This window comes from Pinus tabuliformis, chromosome 5_1, assembly GCF_031772625.1.
Source record: "Pinus tabuliformis cultivar Carrire ecotype Pingquan chromosome 5_1, CPIR1, whole genome shotgun sequence".
NCBI classification, from domain to species: Eukaryota; Viridiplantae; Streptophyta; class Pinopsida; order Pinales; family Pinaceae; genus Pinus; species Pinus tabuliformis.
Genome location: NC_142305.1, coordinates 522,350,359 through 522,369,792, shown reverse-complemented (window position 1 = coordinate 522,369,792; position 19,434 = coordinate 522,350,359). Strand labels below are relative to the sequence as shown.

Sequence of the window (19,434 nt, the reverse complement as noted above, 5' to 3'; positions counted from 1 at the left end):
GTAAATGGAAGGGAAAATAATGATGAATAAATGACTGATCATTGATTTTGAATCGTATTTTTGCTTTTGTTGTTGTTTCTGACCAGGTGAAAAGCCTAATGCTTCAAGGAAAATTTATATGCTTGTATAGCGGGGCTGATGCACATCTGACATGGTTTATGCGGAGTGCAATGGAGCAGTTCAGGGACAGCATTCACTTTATTCATTTTAGCCATGAACTGAGACGGTTTCCCTTGGAAAATACCTCCAAAGAATATTATCATCCCTTGGAAAATACAACTGAGATGGAAGGGACGTCTTTGTTAAATTTATCAAGGCATGAAACTGTGAGATTTATAATGCGTCTTCACCATTTGGAAGAAGAAATGAATGGAATGGACCAAAGTGACAAGCAATTGTGTGAACTGAAAACTATTTTACATTCTCTTCTATTTAAGCCTGCATTCTACGCTGGTAGCGGATCCTTTACCTTCTTCGACAAGGTGGGGAAAATGGTTGGAGCTTTAAAAGGAGAGGATATCTACTCGATTTTCTACCAACCCGATAGGAGAGATAAAGTACAGCGATTGATAAACTCAATGTTGAAGGAGGGAGGAAAAGAAATGCATGATGAGGACAGCAGCCTTATTAGGAAAATGCAAACAGCGTCCGCTTCAGCCGTTGAGCAACAAAATGCGGATGTCTATTTCGATGCCTTGAGAGACTACATATCTGAGCTATGGGGAGTGCAACTTTATCAGCTTTGCAAATTCAACAAGGTGGATTGCTTTCTTTGGCATCATCTATCCTTAATTTTCTGAATCATTTCTTTTTTTATTAACCTAATGATATTTTGCATCTCTTATTTCTCATAGGAGGGGAAAAAGAGGTCACCGCCAAGGGTGACTTGGCCGACTTCAAGAGGCTTGTGTAGGTTAAAGAATCTCCTGTCGGAGGGAGAAAACGAGGATTGGGTTGTGCGTATTAAACCTCTCCATCATTTGACAACCGTTGATTATTTTTTTGGTTGGAACATGAAATTCATTGTAGGAGCTCCTATGCCAAATATTGAATCTAAAATTTTATTTTATGCTTTTCAGAAAGATGTCATTTCTCGTCACTATCAAAAAGGTCACTTTGGAGAAGATGCACTCAACCCCGTCGTTAAGAGTCTGGTGAAGGATATAAGAGTGGCAGAGTGGGCTGTTGCAGGTCTTCTTGCGGTTGCGGATCTTTTGGAGCGATTTGAGACTGTTCCTTCAGACCGAATTGAGTGGCTGTTTGTTTTAGAGGAGATGTTTAGATTGGCCCAATATTCTAAGCACTTTAATCAAAAGGCTGAGCTGTGGAGACGGATGAAGTGTGGAGCAATAGTAGTTATACTGAGATACTCCATCATCTGCTGTTGTGCAATTGATCCGTCGAAATTTGCATTTAGCAGGTGAGTATGTTTACACTTTAATGTTAACAATAGTGATGTTTAGAAATTTTTATATGCAAACGCTTTCCTTTATATAAAAGATTATGAATGTTTAAGAACGAAAAAATCTCCATGTCGGTTTGCTTTGAAGTGGAGGCTGGTGAAAATAAATTTATCAAACTCTGTTTCGTAATTGGACTTTGTCAAAATGTTTTATCAAACTATTGGCAGATGGCAAGGCTCAAGTACCGGCTACGGCTGGCAGAGGGAAGCTGAAAAGGATTTGAGAGAGGAGTGCGACACATTGGCCCAGACAATGATCGAAGATCTTGGTAATGAAAGTGGGTCCCTCAAAAACCTACTCTGCTACACATGGGGTTCCGACTTGTGGCTAGGAAGTGAAGATGAAGGTGGGCCATCTTCTGAATATAAAAGGAGCGCTTCCTTTCCCTAAGCTGGCTCAACAGCTTCGACGGGAGAAGAAAAATCAGACGGAACGTCATCCATCTATTTATTGCGTAGCAGCTCAAACGCTAAAGGACTGTGACGAATTTGCTTCATCATTTGCCTTCCCCATCTCTTCTTGATCTATGGATAATGAAATTGTTTAAGAATTGATGGGAAATAACTATTGATGTAGGGTGATGAGTGCAAAAGTTTCAATGTCAGTGTATTTTATATTTGGTTATTTCACAAATATTATGAGTAAATTTTGTTGGTCAGAGCTAGAGATAAATCAGTATATTCTATATTTTGTTAATTCACACATATTATGAGTAAATTTTGTTCGTTAGAGGAGACATAAACCAGATACATACACTGCTCTTACACGCTAAAAATTTTTATTCATAATTTTTTTTTCTCTTTTTGTCTTTCACAATGTCCCAATCATAAGTATATAAATACCAATTTATTAAATATAGATTCATGCAGATTTTAGGTCATGCAAACTCAAACTTGATTTAATTTCTAATATTAAATTTTAATTGCTTTTCTTAACTTAATTCATCTCATTATGCATTACATACATTTGTGAGTAATGACTATTTCTAACACTCTTCCTTACTTACCACCTCAACCTTAACTTAATCATGACTCAAATATTCTTAATTATTTTCTTAATTAATAACAACTTTAGTTGGATTACCGAATTATTATAATTATTTATATAGAATTGTTATAATCGCGACAAACTCATTGCTAGATTCCCGGAATTGTTATTTGACTTGAGTATTCATTATGGAATAGTCATAATGGGACAATTGATGTCCACTTTTCATACATGTTATCATATCATTATATTAATACACTATTTATGGATAACATTATATTAATACACTATTTTTCTTTTTTATTTCAAATGGATCCAAGTAGTCTGTAAGTATGACTTATGTGAGTGGAACGGTGAATTTGATTGATTTTAATTTTTATTATTTATTTTTTGTTGGTCGAGTTTTAATTTTATTTTTTAATGATAAATTTAATTTTATTGAAATTTTTGTTCTTAAGTTATTAAATTCATTGTTATAATATAATTCAAATGATGTAATAAATTATTTTATATATTCGTCTGAAACCGCCATAGTTATAATATAATTCAAATGATGTAATAAATTATTTTATATATTCGTCTGAAACCGCCATTTTCGTGGGAGACAAGGAATGCACTACGTGAGAGTTAATATCAATCTATGTTTTGATAGAGATATTCCTAATTACTTTTTTATTAATTAATCACAACTCTCAGCTGTATCATAGGGTTGTTATAATTGTTTATAGAGTTGTTACAATCTTGACAGACTCATTGTTAGATTCCCGGGATTGTTATTTGAATTTGAGAATTCATTATGGAATTGTTATTATTGGGTGGTTGGAATTTGGCTTGTCATAAGGTGATTTATCCATCAAATACAATTTAAAAAATGATAAAATCGTCAAAATTTTGATTTAAAATTATAAAAATAAATTAAAAAATGTGAAAAATGTCCAATTTGACAGACAAGTATTTTTTGAAATTCCAACCCTGGTCAGTAGAATTGATACCACTTTTCATATGCGATTAATAATCATTGTCACGTTATCATACCATTATAACGCTATTTATTTTTTATTTCAAATGGTCTACGTTATTGGGATGGTTTTGGGATAAGCGTTTGATTAATTTTCAATTCCTATCCCAAATGGTTTAGGTTATTGGGATGGTGTTGGGATAAGCATTTAATTCATTTTCAATTTTTATTATTCATCTGTGTTTACGTTATCATACCATTATAGTAATGCTATTTATTTTTTATTTCAAATGGTCTACGTTATTGGGATGGTTGTGGGATAAGCGTTTGATTAATTTTCAATTCCTATCTCACATGGTTTACGTTATTGGGATGGTGTTGGATAAGCATTTAATTCATTTTCAATTTTTATTATTATCTGTGGTTGGTTGCTTTTATTTTATTTTTTGGGATGTTGAATTTAATTTAATTTTATTGATAATTTAATTATTAATTGTTATAATATGATTTAAATGATGTCATATTTTTTTAATGTAAGTAATTTAAAAATAATTGTATTTTTGAAATTTTATTTTCAACTCACTTTTACCGATTAAATGGTATAAGTATGTTTCAATTTGTATAACAAATTTACCATTTTTATATTTGTTAATAATTGGTATTTTTTAAATTTTTAAATATATATTTTAGATAAACAATATATCTTTTTAATGAGTAAAACTAAAGATTAAATATGGACCAAGTAGATAATGGCAAATGAATTTATGAATGAGCATAATACATTATCAAGTTGTCTTTAGTGCGATTTTTTGGAAATTTTTCTAGTAGGTTTTTCCGGTCTAATTTCTCTAATGAAATCACAAGTTTGATGGGTAACTCTTGCATAATCGAAGTGCCTGTTGAGGCCTCGAAAATAGCTGCAACAACATTGGGGATAACCACCCGGTCCGGACCTTAGTACAGCTCCTTTTCCGTTTGGAATAGTGGCTCCGACTGGGGATAATGGGACCAGTTTCCCAAAAGTAGATGAACGGGATGAATGGATGATTTATAAAACTGAGCTAGCGATGGGTGAATAACTAAATCTATTGACAAAAATAAAAAAGAACTTATAGCCTATCCCGGGAATCTATTAAGCTTTGAAGTGTAGCGTTTGATGGTCTGTGTCTAAAGACAGGCATATAGATGACGCTATCTATCAGACGCAGATGTTAATTCATTTAAGATTGCTGTGCCTAAATAGTTAAACAAAGCAATTAAAGCGATATTACTACATTCATCATTATATCATCGATACATGCATGATTGAAAGGGAAGCATACTATAAAACATCCAATAGTGGAAAGAATATGGAACTGCTGTTAAAACATATGCATGCGATCAATAATAGCAAAGATAATCAAATAACAATTCACATAACAGGAATGAATTCAGACATAGATAGAAATACCATATGAGCTGCTTTGACACTCCCGATATCAATCGCTACTTGTAGTTCCTCCTTTAACGCAGAAACATTTCCATACAAAGACAATAGTGCACAATTGCATAAAAAGCTTCCTTATCAAATTAAGAACGATTGGTCCAGTTTCATAAAAGAATATTGACTGAAGCACAATAGTGCAAACTTCAGTCTTTAAGTCTGGTACAAAACTTTACGACCCTTTCCAAAACAATGAAAGGGTCTATAAATACTTAGCTAATCTATCTATCTATGAAACAGAAATCCTACTTAATTGGTATCAATCAATCTTGATATGATTTTCTTCAGCGATCTGGCAGTCGGTGGCATGATTCATCAGGTCGGCTGCTTGCCTTTATATCTGAGCTGGCTTATCGCAAGCATTGGCTCTACTTCAGGAGGTTTGTTGAGGCGCGAACTGAGCTGGGCAGCATAGGTGGCATCTTGAATATCGGGAATCATATACCCGATCGCATCTGTTAAGCACTTTAGGGCGGCTCTCTGTGTATGCGGCTTTACCAGGAAGAACCAATACGTGTCCCAAGTTAAACTGTTAATCCCACTGATTAATCTCCCCCTATCCTGTAAATCAGGATAACATGATTGCTCCAATGTGTTTGTTGTTGTTAATTTTCCTGGTGTGCATTGGGAGATCATGTTTGATAAGTAGAGGGTATTATTAACCAGTTCAACTAGATTGCTGGAGGTTGATTTACATCTTGAAGCCGCCCTCTCTGCTTTCATCAACTGGGACTGCCATTCTGTGAAGAGTATCTCTTTATGCGTTTCTAGGATCCTGGGCAAATTCGCCTCTTTTCCTTGATCAGAATCTTGCCATTCGATGAATGCAGTTAACGTTTCTTCGGCTTGATCCAATTCTGTTCTGGCTTTGTCTACTTGCTGACCAATAGATTCTGTTAATTCACACAGTGGCTCTGCCTTGGCTAATTGTTGACACAGAAGCTTAATTTGAGATATTAATGCATTGTTTATTTGTAATGCTTCTGCTCTAAATTCGTCCACTCGTGGAGTGCCCTTTGATTTTTCGAGCTGTGATGATAATTGAGCAATTCGCTCATCTTTTGCTTTCATCATTTGCTCATTCGCCGCCTTTAATTGTGCCAATGCCTTCCTTCTGCCTTTGGATTGCACTTTGGTTAATCCTTTGTTTTTCTATCTGCAATTGTTGAGTCAGTTGACTGTTCATTTGCTGTTGTGCCAACAATTGCTGCTCTGCTTGCCCTGCTTTCTGATTTGCTTCAGCTACCTGCGCCTGTAATGAGAAAATCTCTTGATCCTTGGTTTTCAATAGCAGACTTACCTCTGATGCCTTATCAATAGTCACTACTGAGTAGGCTCCTGCATACTGTGATATTTTCGTAAGGTCATCGGAGGGGTCATGTTCTTCTTTCCAAACCACATTGCCTGTAATAGTTTGCTCTGGAAAAAGGGAAGGTTGATCAGTCCTTCTTCTTTTCCTTTGTCGTTTGACTACTGCCTTATGCCTTGGGCTGTAGAAGACATCCAAGGGAGGAATATCTTCTACCTGCAAAATGATCTGGTTAGAAGGGTCCTTTGGAATTACCTCTATCTCTTTAGAACTGGGTGGGCCGCTGGTTCCGCTAAGAACCTGTGGTGAAGTGATTTCTGGTGTATCAGCTACCTTGGAAGTGTCTGTGTCCTTTGAGCATTCCAAACCACTGATAATGGAATCGAATTGCTCCCATTCCTTAATCAATTTAGGGTCAATATGAGTGTCAATATTGACATCGATGGTGGTCTGCTTCTCCTTTTCAGTTTGGGGCTCTTTTCGGACTTTTTCCTGTTCTTTCTTCCGCTGACTCTCTTGCTCTTTCTTCAGGGTTTCCTCTTTTTCTCTTCTCTGCTTCTCCTCCTGTTCTTTCTTCTTATTTTCCTCCTGTGGCCTCTGTTGTTCTTTAGTTGTAACTGGAGGTTCCTTTGGTCGTTGCCGAACAGGCTCGCTTGATGATGTCGCCGGGGTTGTCGCTAGTAAATCTAGAGGCAGAGTTTGCAACCTCTGTTCTCTAAGTTTATTAAACTCAGTCAACCCTTCATCATTATATCTCATTCTAGCGTGTTCTTTAGCCTGACCTATGGTTTCGGTTGCAACGAACAGGTCGTCAAACATGTCTTCTTTATGGTCAAATTTCGTTAATTTGGCCTGTTCTAATGCATTATAGGCAACTTTCCTTGGATCATAGTGCCTATTAGGAAGAGTCGCCAGAGTTAATGATTTCATCTTCATGGCTTCCTTTTCAGCATGTTTGAGATCATGCAGAGTATAAACACCAATTCTCAAGGGAAAAGAGGGCCAGCCTTGCTTCTTATTCTTTTTTAGAGTCTGTGTAACACTCTCAGCTATAATCTGGTAGGCAATTTCTCTGGCCAATAGTTTATCTGGTATGTACAAAGGGAGAACATGTGGTGCGGCTTGGCTGCCGAAAACTCTAACATAAGTGAATGTTTCCTCCCCAAACCAACTCCCTACCGCTGTTAAATCAAATGAAGCTTCATAGGAAATCTTGGGAATAGGTTTATCAAAAATAGAATAATAAATAGGCACCATAAAGCCATTGCAGACTTGGTACAGATGTTGCTTGTAAGAAGACTTCCACAATTTCTGATGGTATATGTGGATCGCCGTGGGGTCTTGTGGCGTCCACCTCCAGCCGAGCACGGGAAATTCAGAATTGAAACACAAAGTATCTAAAATATATGCACTGTAATAGAATGGGGGCATTTTCCTTTCAGTGACGACAGTCTTACTTCTAAACTCAAGCACAGCTGTGGCCAATTTATCTGATAGAATAGTGGCCCAATCCATTATTTGACTGTTTACTGCCGCTTCCATTAAGGGAACCATTTCTATGGTGAAATTAGAGGAGTCATGTAATCCCCACAATCTACACATCATTTTTCCGGCATAGCAATCAGGAGAAGCCAGGGAATCGACTGAGTACTTACCGGAAGATTCATGCTTGTGCTTTGCTGGATTTTGTCTCCACTCCCGGATGGGTTCGGATTCAACCTCATTTTCGTTCGCGAATTTCTCCAGGAACGCCTTGTTATATATCTTCTCTGGCTTAGGCAAGTGGTACATTTGCCTCAAGTCCTCAGGTTTGAATGAACCGAAAATTCTCCCGTCTCTAGTGCTGAAGGTTCTATCCATAATCGGGATTTCTTCAATTGCCCAACGCACTACATCTGTGTATGGGAGAATTTGCTCCCTGGCTGCTATGCGGTGAAGGAAGGAGTCAGCCAAATCCTTGAGATTGTGTTCAGATTTCCTTGTAGAATCAGCAGTAGCTTCTACTACTGTCACTGTAGGTTCTTCGCTCTCAATCAGGTTATAGGTGCCCTGCCAAGTAGTTCTGTTGAGACCTGAACATGTTGTATCTGAGATTAATCCCTTCTTCTTGTCCGTAAGAACTTGTCCTGCAGCTGGCGTAGAGGAAGCGCCTGCGGTTTTCTTCGATTTCTTTCCCATTTTGCTTGAGCTTTCTCCTTTGGATGAATTCTGCACAGAGGCGAAAATAAACGTAACACGGAGAATTGCAACGAAATCTTCAAAGTAATGAGCTATGGTGACTGATGCGTAACAAGGAATTAGCTCTTAAACATGGGCGCAGACACAATCCATGGGAGGATTTTGGGACTTATGACCATATTAATTGGCCGTTTAAAACCTGCCAAATCTTAAATGCCCATTATATCGTTATTCGGCCGAATGACCCGTTTAAGCGTGCTGTGGGCGTTTTGGCGGTTGGGCGCAGGAGCATCATTGCTTAGCAGATTAAGCTTTAAATATGATTTGATCTAAATATCCCTCCATTTAACGCCTTTTTTGGAAACTGTGCTTTATCGCATTCGGCGATCGGGGTGTTAGTGTCGGTCTTGAGCCCTCCATCAGTGATCAATAACTCTTTGCATATGCATTTATAGGTGTCTCATCAGTGTCAGTTTTGCATCCCATTAGGCATGCCATAACACTGAATGGAGGAGCTGGTCTTGGTCCCCTTCTTGGCTTTGCTGGATCAGGTCATATAACAATGCAATTGAGTCATGCTTGTTCTTGTTTTTGTCTTGAGGTCCCATGGTCTTAGGTCTAGGGTTTCGAGTCAAAATCATTTCAAGGTCATGAGTCATGGTCAGTAAGTGCCCAGCAAGCCGGAAGGAATTTTGTACATATGTTTCATTATCATTTTCTTCAGCTGCAGCTCATATCATGCCTTGGATTTAAAAAACCCTGTTTTTAAGTCCAAGGCCATGTGGAATTTGAAAAAATAAAGAAATTCTCAAAAATTTGTAAAAGTGCCGGCAATAACCCTGGTTCCTTCACTACAGTCCCTCAGGCGGTCAACCTGCAAAAAGAACGGAGTCAAACGCATCAAGAGAGCTCATTTCAGGACAAAAAGACTCTAAACAGTGTTAAAAAGCAAAGCAAGTTGAAAACATTAGAAAGTGGGTTCTAAAGTTAAATTTTTTTTAAAGTGACCCTATAAAAGCTAATTTCCCTCTCAATTCACTCTTATTGTGCATTTGAAAGTCCAAAAATATGTGTTAGAGGCGAAAGGAGCAAATTCGGGCAAGTTTCTGCAAAGCACAAGTGTTAAAGGTGCGCGCGACTAGTCTGAGACCGTGCGCGACCATCTGGGTGCGCGCGACCAGTTACAGGCCAACGCGCAGTGTTAAATAACACAGGCGCGACCAGTTACAGGGGCGCGACCAGTCTGAGCCCGTGCGCGACCAGAACTTCTGTTTGCCCTAAAAACTCACTCAAACGCTGAAATCACCCTCAAATTCTCTCAAGTTATTAAGGTATGCCTCATTCACATGTTTAATGATGGTGTTGGGATTGGAAAGGAAGGTAATGCTCATGATTTTATGCAAGGAATCAATAGAGAATAAGCTAAATGACTTGATGTTTTGCAAGCAATATGCATGGACAGTTTGTTTGTTTTTCAAGGCAATTTTTCCCTTATGTCCCTCCTTTCATTTTCCCATGTAAATTACATATGTTAACATGTCATATTTATTGATCTCATTTGCAAATTAATCATACCAACCCTACCCCTAAATCCTATCAAACCATAGTCCCCTCTAATCATTTCAAACCCTACCTTTTCCCCATGTTATATGCTCAAAACCTAAACACTAGTATACATAGCAAATTATATATCAAATGCACAGCAAAAGAATGAACAGAAAACATTGTAAAAAACAAATAGAAAAGTGATGACAAGGCATACATTCAAGAATTGTAAAAAACAGTGAAAATTGCTACTTGCATAGCCTTAGAAAAAATAAAGAAAAATGTCATCTTGCTGTATAATGTCAAAGGCTACAAGCTGTATAAAATTCATGACAAAATTCATTAAAGGTATCAGCTGCATAATTATCAAAAAAGACCAGTTTTGCTGTGATTAGGGTTTTGCATTAACATGGTATTCTTCCCCATCCTTAAGACTCTGTTTTTCCCCACCTATTCCCCATATGAAAACCTAATTCAAATTGCATTTCCCTTCATGCAAAACTCCCTATGCAATTGAATTTCCATCCCCAATGTCAAAACATACAGTGAAATCCTAATTCCCAATGACAAATGCAAAAATGAAACTGCCAGCACCATGGAAAGACTGCTGTTATGAAAATTGTTTGGTAGATTTTGGTGATGGGTTTTATTGTCTCCTTAAACCTATTTTTCTATATCCCCTCATCTCCCTAACTCACAAGACATCATACTCTATTTCCATTGCAAACCTATCACAGTAACCCTTCCCTCCCTTGGTGATCAAACATACAAAATCACTGTTTCCCAAAAGCATTAAATGGCCATTCCAAAAGTTATGAAAAAACAGAGTATGCTCTTAGATGACATGCAAAGGCAAAATTTAAGGAGAGCAGCCTGTTAAAGGTTTATAACTGATGCTGCCCTATCCCCCTATGCTCATGACATCCTTCCCTCCATCATGGAGATTTTCATTGTCCTTTCCCTTGGTGTTCAAAACACAAGTTTTCCCTAATAAAATTTTAATTTGCAAATGGTGAGAGATGGAATGACATGTTTAGCATTATGTGATGTTTTCCTTCAAAATTCCCTGCTTATATATATTTTTCCCTTTCCTATATGTAAATTCCCTCCCCTAACACGTCCCTCATGATGTTTCCCCTTGAAAACAGCATACTTCACAGCATTTTGCAGGCAGGGCAGCGGTCATCTTGACTTGTTTATTCCACCTTGCTCAATAACACCATGTCAACCACTGAGACTAATGAGCAAGGTGATGACCGGTCTTCTTCTACAGAGGTTGAGACACAGCAGAGGCCTCGTAAGGGTGGCAAAGGTGGTCATCATAGTGGTTACATGTTTGCAAAGCTAAAATGAAAATTCTCCAAAGGAAGCTTTCTGAGGCCCGGAAGAGGAAGAAAAGGACAAATCCACTCCGCATCTTAGCTGAGGCCTCCCTCACTCATCATGGTACTGATCAGCCTTGATCTAGCACCAAAATGTGAAAATTTTGAAGATTTTTGAGCATTTTGAAAATTTTTGGTAAAATTACAGGTTTTTCCCAAGAACTGGTCTCACCCCGGGTGAGACCAGTTTGAAGGGCTGCTCGGAATTTTGCAAACTTGGCATTTTTGGAAAGGGCATTCAAAAAGAAAAATTACCAATACTTGGGAGAAGCCTGATTTTGAGTTTTGAGCCTCCAAAAGCTCAAAATACACCTAAAAAATGACTTTCTGCTCATTTTTTGAGTTGCAGAAAGTGACCTTGGGAGAAATGGTTTTTGAGGGGTCAAATCAACACCAAATTCAGAAATTCCACTTGGGATGGAATGTAGACAGGCCAAGCTTTCCAATGAGCCATCTTGCACCTGATTTGGACCAGTGGAACCCACTCAAAAACAGCTGTGAAGGGGCGCGACCAGAACTTCCAGGGGCACGACCAGAACTTCCAGATTTGCCAGAATTGCCATTTTCGGTCAAAAAACACTGTTTTGACTATGTTTGACCATTTTTACTTGTAGATGATGGATGAATGTAATATTTTCATGGCACTTTGATAGGTTTTATCTTTCTTTACTCTTCTAGAAGCTTCTTTGATGTAAATAGTGAATAATTAATGCATGGATGAGTTAGCTAAGTAATAGAGGCAAGTTGTTGGGCTGCCTATTTTCTAGTTCTTAGTTTAGAATTAGTTCAAACTGCTCCTAGGAAGCTGAGCTCGACCCCTAGAGGTGGGGAAAGGAGTTAGATGGTCTAGGAGGTCTATATTATGCTCTCTCCTTCTCATTTTCATGGTTGGACTCTTGTGGAAGGAAGCTTTATTGTATATTGTGCATCTATTTCTGCAATTTGAGGCAAGGAAAGCCAGGGTTTTACAGACATCTTTGAGGATTCTTGTGGACTGATATGTTGATGGTGTGTTCTCTACATGTTCTTGTAAGTTTGTTTATGTATTTCATATCTCTCTTATGCTTCTAAATTGGACAGATGAAGTGGTAAAGTTGAATTCATGTTTTAGCATGCTCAACTTTTTAGTTTGTTCAATTTTAATGTTTTCTACTGTCTAGAGAGGATTCAAAATGTGTGTTTGCCCTCTTTAGCTCCTCCTCTATCATCTCTGATCATCCATCATCAGATTAAAGCATCAGCACTCGCTCCTACCTTGCCCCTTAGATTCCCCTGTGAAAACTGTGCTCAATCCCCGCACCTTGAATTGCACTTCCACCAATTGCCACCAAAACCCCCACAAATCATCAAATCAAACCCCCTATCCATTTACTAGCCTAAAATCTTTATTTTTAATTGGTCAGCCTAAACATATTGAAAGATCTATCAAATCTGACCCGAGAGAGCCTTCTCATACCTCGTAGGGCTAGCTACGAGGTGAAATGGTTTGATGTAGCCTTGAGAGTTTGTCTATCTCAGCCTAGGTGAATTCTAAGCGCTAACACGGGGCAAACTAAAACTTTTTGCATTGACATCATTCCAAACCTCCGATCACCGATAGCGATATTGCATCGTGTCGGGGTATTGAGATTATATAAAACATGTGGATAGCGTACCACCGATTGCCGATAGCGAAATCGCATCGCATCGGGGTGAATGAGCATAACAATGTGCATTGATAGTGTATCAGCGATTGCCGATTGCGATATCGCATCGCATCGGGGGTATGACCTGGGCGCCTTATTATTGTGCATAGGGTATCGCCGATCGCTGATCGCCGATCGCCGATTGCGCATCGCATCGGGGCTAATGGCATGGGGAGCTTTAAAATGAGCATAAAGTATCGCGATAGCCGATAGCGGTATCGCATCGGCGGAGACCAATGTGCCACTTGTTTATGTTCCTTATGTCATTGCGATATGCGATCTTGCGATCGCTTTATCGCAATGATAAAGGAATGTTATATTTGATGGGTTTTTCAAAAGGTTTTATATAATGTTTTTAATTTAGTTGTCAGAACTCTTGAATAATACAAGGTTGATACCAATTAAACTCTAAGGGACCCATTTCATATGATAATTTTGGAAATAAAATGTTATGAAATGGGGGGTTGTTGTGGAGCACAACAATTGGCGATTCGCTGGAAGAACCAGTTATCTCTGAAAGCATAGAAATACTTAAACTTTCTCAAAATAGAGTTCTAATCAAAGGGGAAAGTTCTAATATAACTAGGTATATACGCATTCTGAGTAAAATGAAACTATTTTGCTAACTTCCTCTCTTTTTCAAGAAAATAAATACATTCTAAGTTTTAAATAGGCCTTTATTGGTTTATAATGATAAAACAGAAAACCTTTCCGAATCAGCGTTTATAGTAAACTCATCTGTCATAGGTAGAGCCTCTGCTGCCAGCAAACGTTCATAGTTTCGACAGGGATACCTTTTAACCATGTTATTGTCCATTGTTCCATCCAATTAAGAGTGTGATTAACAGAATGAATTCAAAACATGTTTTCATATTTTGTATTTCATTTCCTTTTTCTGTTATTGAGAAGATAAAAAGCCATTGTCTTGGTTTGGTGGCCAGCTATTGACAATGCCACTCACTGGTAGTAATCTAACCGAACAAGCTGGCTCGTGATGAGACCCCTTGTCTTATAGTTGCTAAGCCATTACCTTGTTGTGGTATGCAGTATTGGTAATGTCGGTTAAACTATTTCCCTATGAACATGGTAAGCAGGCTTGTAATAAGACCTCTTATCTTTTCTATCAAATATTTTAGAATTACACTCTGAGTAATCATAAACTTTAGTGAATGGGATGGACAATTTTCTCCTTAAGAGTAGATGGATGACAGGGTAAGAGTTGAAGATGCTGAAGTTGGATTAGCTTCTATCTTGATATTGATAACCTTTGTAAGACCAATTCGAAAACAGAGAATGATTTACAATATTTCTAAATTTTGAGAGGAGTTCGCAAAGTCTTTGAAAGATGGTTTCAGAATATAATGATACCTAATTTCCTAGAAATTATCCCTTTTGGTTAAGAGTTCTATTATTTTAAAAGCAAATATCACACTACTTCCGTAGATCAAATAGTTAAACACAGCAAAGGTCAATGGAAGATACTTTACAACATTATTTTGTAAACAAAATCCTACAAACTACAAAACTTTATAAAACTAAAAGGAAAAGAGAAGGGGTCACCTCCTCAATTAAAGAATTTCTTCAAGATAAGGCCATTAACAGGGAGAGAATCTCTCGAACCTGATAAATCTTGCAATATAAAGGTCGAATGGCCTATCTTTTCACAGATCTGGAATGGTCCAAGCCACATCTTCTGGAACTTGGTGTGTTTACCCTTGTCCTCATGGGCTTTGTCCCATTTCAGAACTAAATCGCCGACTTGGAATTGTTTTGAACCGGATGAGACTGAATCAAAAGCTGCTTTGATGATTTGCTGATGTTTGGCATGAGTAACTCTGGCTTTTTCTCTTTCCTCTTCTAATTTTAGAATTTGATCATGTCTAAGCTGAATAGAGGAGGAAGGACTTTCCTCAATGAACTGCACTAGGGCTAAAGAAGGAATAACAAGATTTGTGGGTAGTACTGCTTCTTTTCCATACACCAGATTAAATGGGGAAGTTCCTATAGAAGCTTTCTGTGTTATCCTATCAGCCCATAATGCAAAAACTAAGGATTTGTGCCAGTTTTTATGATTCTGTTCGATAGTTCGCTTAATGATTTTGATCAGATTTTTATTAGTTGATTCCGCTAGACCATTACCCTGGGGATAGTAATTAGCAGAATATTTCAATTTAAATCCTCTCTTAATAGCGAAATCAAACATAGCATTGCCTGAGAAATAAGATGCATTATCAAACACAAGAGCATTTGGGACACCAAACCTGGTAATAATGAATTGATCTATGAATTCAATGATTGCTTCAGAATTTTCTGTCTTCAAAGGGACTGCCTCGACCCACTTAGTAAAATAATCGGTAGCGGTAAGGATATACTTATGCTGCTTGGAAGACGGTGGAGTAATTTCCCCAATGATATCCAATCCCCATTGCTCAAATGGTTGTTCAATGTTGATTGGTTGCAGAGGGAAAGCTGGTTTACGCTGTCTTCCACTAGAAGTTTGACAATTGAGGCATTTCCTTACATACTCGTGGGCATCTCTAAACAGAGTTGGCCAATAGTATCCAGCATGAATAATTTTGTGAGCTGTTGTGTCAGCTCCAAAATGTCCTCCTGCTGGTCCATCATGTAACTCCTGCAAAACCTTTTGTGCTTCAATTTTCTCAAGGCATCTTAGTAAGATGGAATCATAATTCTGCTTAAAAAGCACATCATCAATAAGTGTAAAATTCTTTTCTTTTAACCTGATGGCCCTTTTGTTTTTGTAAGACAGGTTAGGGGGCGCATAACCATTTTTCAAATAAAAGATTAAATCTGCATATTGAGACTCAGAATCAGTAACACTTATCTGATTGATTTCTTCAGTTTGACCTGTATCACTTGATTCTGGAATATTGGATGCTCCTGCCAGTAACCTGCAAAAACCTTGGCCCCTAACAATCTTTGCTGGCCTAATTTCTAAATCATATTCTTGCAGCGCTGTGACCCAATTTGCCCTTTTTTCACCCAGTTCTTTTTGGATTAATAATTGCCTAACTGCTGGGAAGGGAACTATAACTTTCGTGTGATTTTTCAAAAGGAAGGGCCTATAATGTTTGACTGCTTTAAATACAACAAAGGCTTGTTTTTCTACTTCAGAGTAATTCAATTCGGCACCCTGAAGATTTGAACTAAAGAATGAAATGGGTGCTTCAAGACCGTGATCATTTAGCTGCGTGAGTACTGCAGCATATGACAAGTTGGATGCAATGGTATACAATGTAAAATGATTAGAAAAATTTGGAGTATTTAAGGCGGGGGCATTGATTATTGATTGCTTGATTAGATCAAAAGCTTCTTTTTCCGCTGATCCCCACTTAAAGACTGAATTCTTCTTGATCATCGCTTGAAGTGGCAAAATAATTTGAGAGAAATCTGGAACAAATCTTTTAACAAAATTGATCTGACCTAAGAATGACTGCATGGACTTCTTATTGTGTGGAAAGGGGATTTCAGAGATTTCTTTGATCCGATCGGGATCTATATAAATGCCATCTTTGGACACAATAAAACCCAGGAGCTTCCCATGATCAAGAGCAAAGAAAGACTTTTTAGGGTTAAGAGAAATACCATATCTTTTGCAACGTTGGAAAATTTGATTAAGATCATGCAAATGATTATATCTCTCCTTAGAAAATACAGTAATATCATCCAGATAGACGACTACTGTTCTATTAATCAACCCTTTAAATGCTGTATCCATAGCTCTTTGGAATGTCGCTCCTGCATTTATAAGTCCGAAAGGCATTTTCTGATATGCATATGTTCCCCATTTTGTTCTGAATGTTGTTTTAAGTTGGTCATCAGGATGAACCAGGACTTGGTTATACCCTGAGAAACCATCAAGAAAGGACATCAATTCAGAACCTGCTACTGATTGGAGTATTTGCTCCATAGTCGGTAATGGGAAATTGTCTTTCAAGCTTGCTTTGTTCAAATTCCTGAAATCAATACAAATTCGAATGTCGCCATTCTTCTTTCTGACTGGCACCATATTAGAGACCCAGTTTGAGTGTCGGACAGGAAAAATAATCTTGGCTTTCAAGAGTTTGTTAAGTTCCGATTTTATCTGGCTCTCTAAATTTGGATGTATTTTTCTTAACTTCTGCTGAATTGGTTTCTGATCGGGAAGCATAGGAATGGTATGCTGGATAATGGATGTATCATAAGTCTTCAAATCATCGTATTTCCAAGCAAAAACCTGTTTATTCTTCCTTAGCAGTTTAATGAATGCCTCCTTCTCTTCCAAGGAAAGTCCTAGTCCTAAGTTAATATTTTGAGGAGCTTGGTCAGTACCTAGATTTACCAATTCAAACCGTAGGGTAGAGCTTTGGAGCTTTGTATTAGTTACAGGTTTAAACCTGTCTTTTATGTCATAAAGATCCTCCAGCTTTACCACAGGTTTAGGAATTGCATTTTCCTGAGGTGTTTCTCTCATTTCAGAGTCATGCTCATTTTCCTCAATAATTTGATTATCATAGGACTTTTCTGAAGTTAAGAATTGTAAAATATCCTCATCATGATTAAATACTCTCCAATTAGTGACATTGTCAGGGATTGAAGGCCTAAAAAGCAATTCTACTGAAAATCTATCTGGGCTGTAGTCTTCAGAGGGTAGGAGTTTGGAAGCTACATTGGCTAGGAGATCAACTGCCGAGTTTTGAGACCTCGGGATGGAGGAGATATTGAATGCCAAAAAGTGTGCAGTAAGGTCTTGTGCAAGCGATTGATAATGCTTAAGATGATTTGAAATACAATGAATTGTATTTCTTACCTGTTTGATGACAATTTCAGAATCGCCGAACACTTTTAAGTATTGCACTTCAAGGCCGATCGCTTTATACAGCCCTTGGATTAAGGCTTCATATTCCGCTGTATTGTTAGTGCATTCAAATTCCAGTCTACAAGACAACATTGTTTTTTCTCCTAATGGGTTAACCAAAATGCATCCTGCTCCTGAGCCCTCGCTGGACTTAGAGCCATCAAAATATAAAGACCAAAATAAAGAAGTATTAACAATTGTATTTACAGTTTTCTCAGCATCATTAAAACATCTAGACCTATCAGTTTGTGAAAAAATTTCAATCTGAGATGAAAAATGATTAACTGAGAACGGGGATGACTGGGCAGTAAAGTTACCAAAGAATGACTCGGATGAATAATTCCCCAAAATGTTGTTGTTAAATGCTACAGGCTGGTTCTCTTGCTCAAATTCAGTAACTGTATGGGTCATATGTTTTTCGCGATCAATCCTTATTTGGTTTGGCTTACCCTTATAGGGAAGCCACATATGTGACCAATCAGTAGAAATATACCCATGCAATTTTTCAGACCAATCCCTACTCAGAATTAAACCGTAAAACTCAGGTATATCGGCTATCAATATATCAATCCTTTGTACAACTCTGGGATCAGCCGATAACCTGATAGTTACGGAATTAATCTCTCCAACAACCTGGACTTTGGTCCTGTCCAACTGTACAATATGAATAGCAGACTTCTGGGGTTCAATGTTCAGTTTAGAACAAACTGAAGCTGGCATTATGTTAGAAGATGCCCCTGAGTCAATCAAACAGTTGTGCAGATTTCTGTTATAGATCTCATAGGTTAGAAGGAAAGGTGGAGTGTGAGAATTTGATCTATCTCCAATCAATACTGAATCGGTAGCTTCAACCATACCTGGGGGAGGTTGACCTGAATCATTAGCAGCTTTAGCACTGGGAAGGGGTGTAGAAGGAACAACATTCAATTCTTTAAGAAGTAATTTTTGCTGATGCTTTAATTTACTAAGCTCAAACATAGTAATGTTTGCTTTAGTTTTCTTCATGTCATCAACAATGTTATACTCCATTGAATCGGATACCACTAATGTTTTAGATGTTGAAGGAGTGTTAGAAGTTGAAGGCTGGTTTTGGGGTGCTACTACAGGTGATTTCTTTGGAGGTATTTTCTCTTTGGTTGTAGCGGCACCTGCACTTCTTTTCTTTGATGTTACCTGAACAGGTTCAGAAGTGGTTTTGCTCCTAGTAGTAACTGGGAACGCTTCCTCTTCATTTTCGGTATCGGAATTAGGGAGTATGAAATCCCACATTCCATGGCATTCTACTACTTCTTCTTCATCGTCAGTGGGAGCGATTGTTTCTTCTTCCTCTTCATCTTCTTGCTCTGAGTCTGCATTAGATATGACATTTGGAGGTTTTGATTCATTTCTCTTATAAGTCCTAAAGGGTCTTTTGGTTGAGGTTTCGGCCACCTGTTTCTTTATCTCAACCATTTCATTTGATAAGGTTTTTAGGACCTTTTGCAAACCTTCCATGTCATAAGGGTCTTTTGGGGTTTTCTTTTTCGAGTCATCTTTAAAAGAGACTTTTTTGGCTTTTCTATCTTCCAGAGCAGCCTTTTTCTCTA

At 37.8% G+C, this 19,434-nt stretch overlaps 1 protein-coding gene across 1 annotated transcript; it reads left to right on the top strand.

The window, feature by feature from the left end:
* Positions 1–88: 88 nt before the first annotated feature.
* Positions 89–1,542, top strand: LOC149165797 (uncharacterized). The gene is made up of 3 exons (XM_089431201.1): positions 89–758; positions 855–956; positions 1,080–1,542. The coding sequence occupies exons 1-3, from the start codon at positions 99–101 to the stop codon at positions 1,422–1,424; spliced, it is 1,107 nt and encodes a 368-aa protein (XP_089287327.1). The 5' UTR covers positions 89–98; the 3' UTR covers positions 1,425–1,542.
* Positions 1,543–19,434: the final 17,892 nt, after the last annotated feature.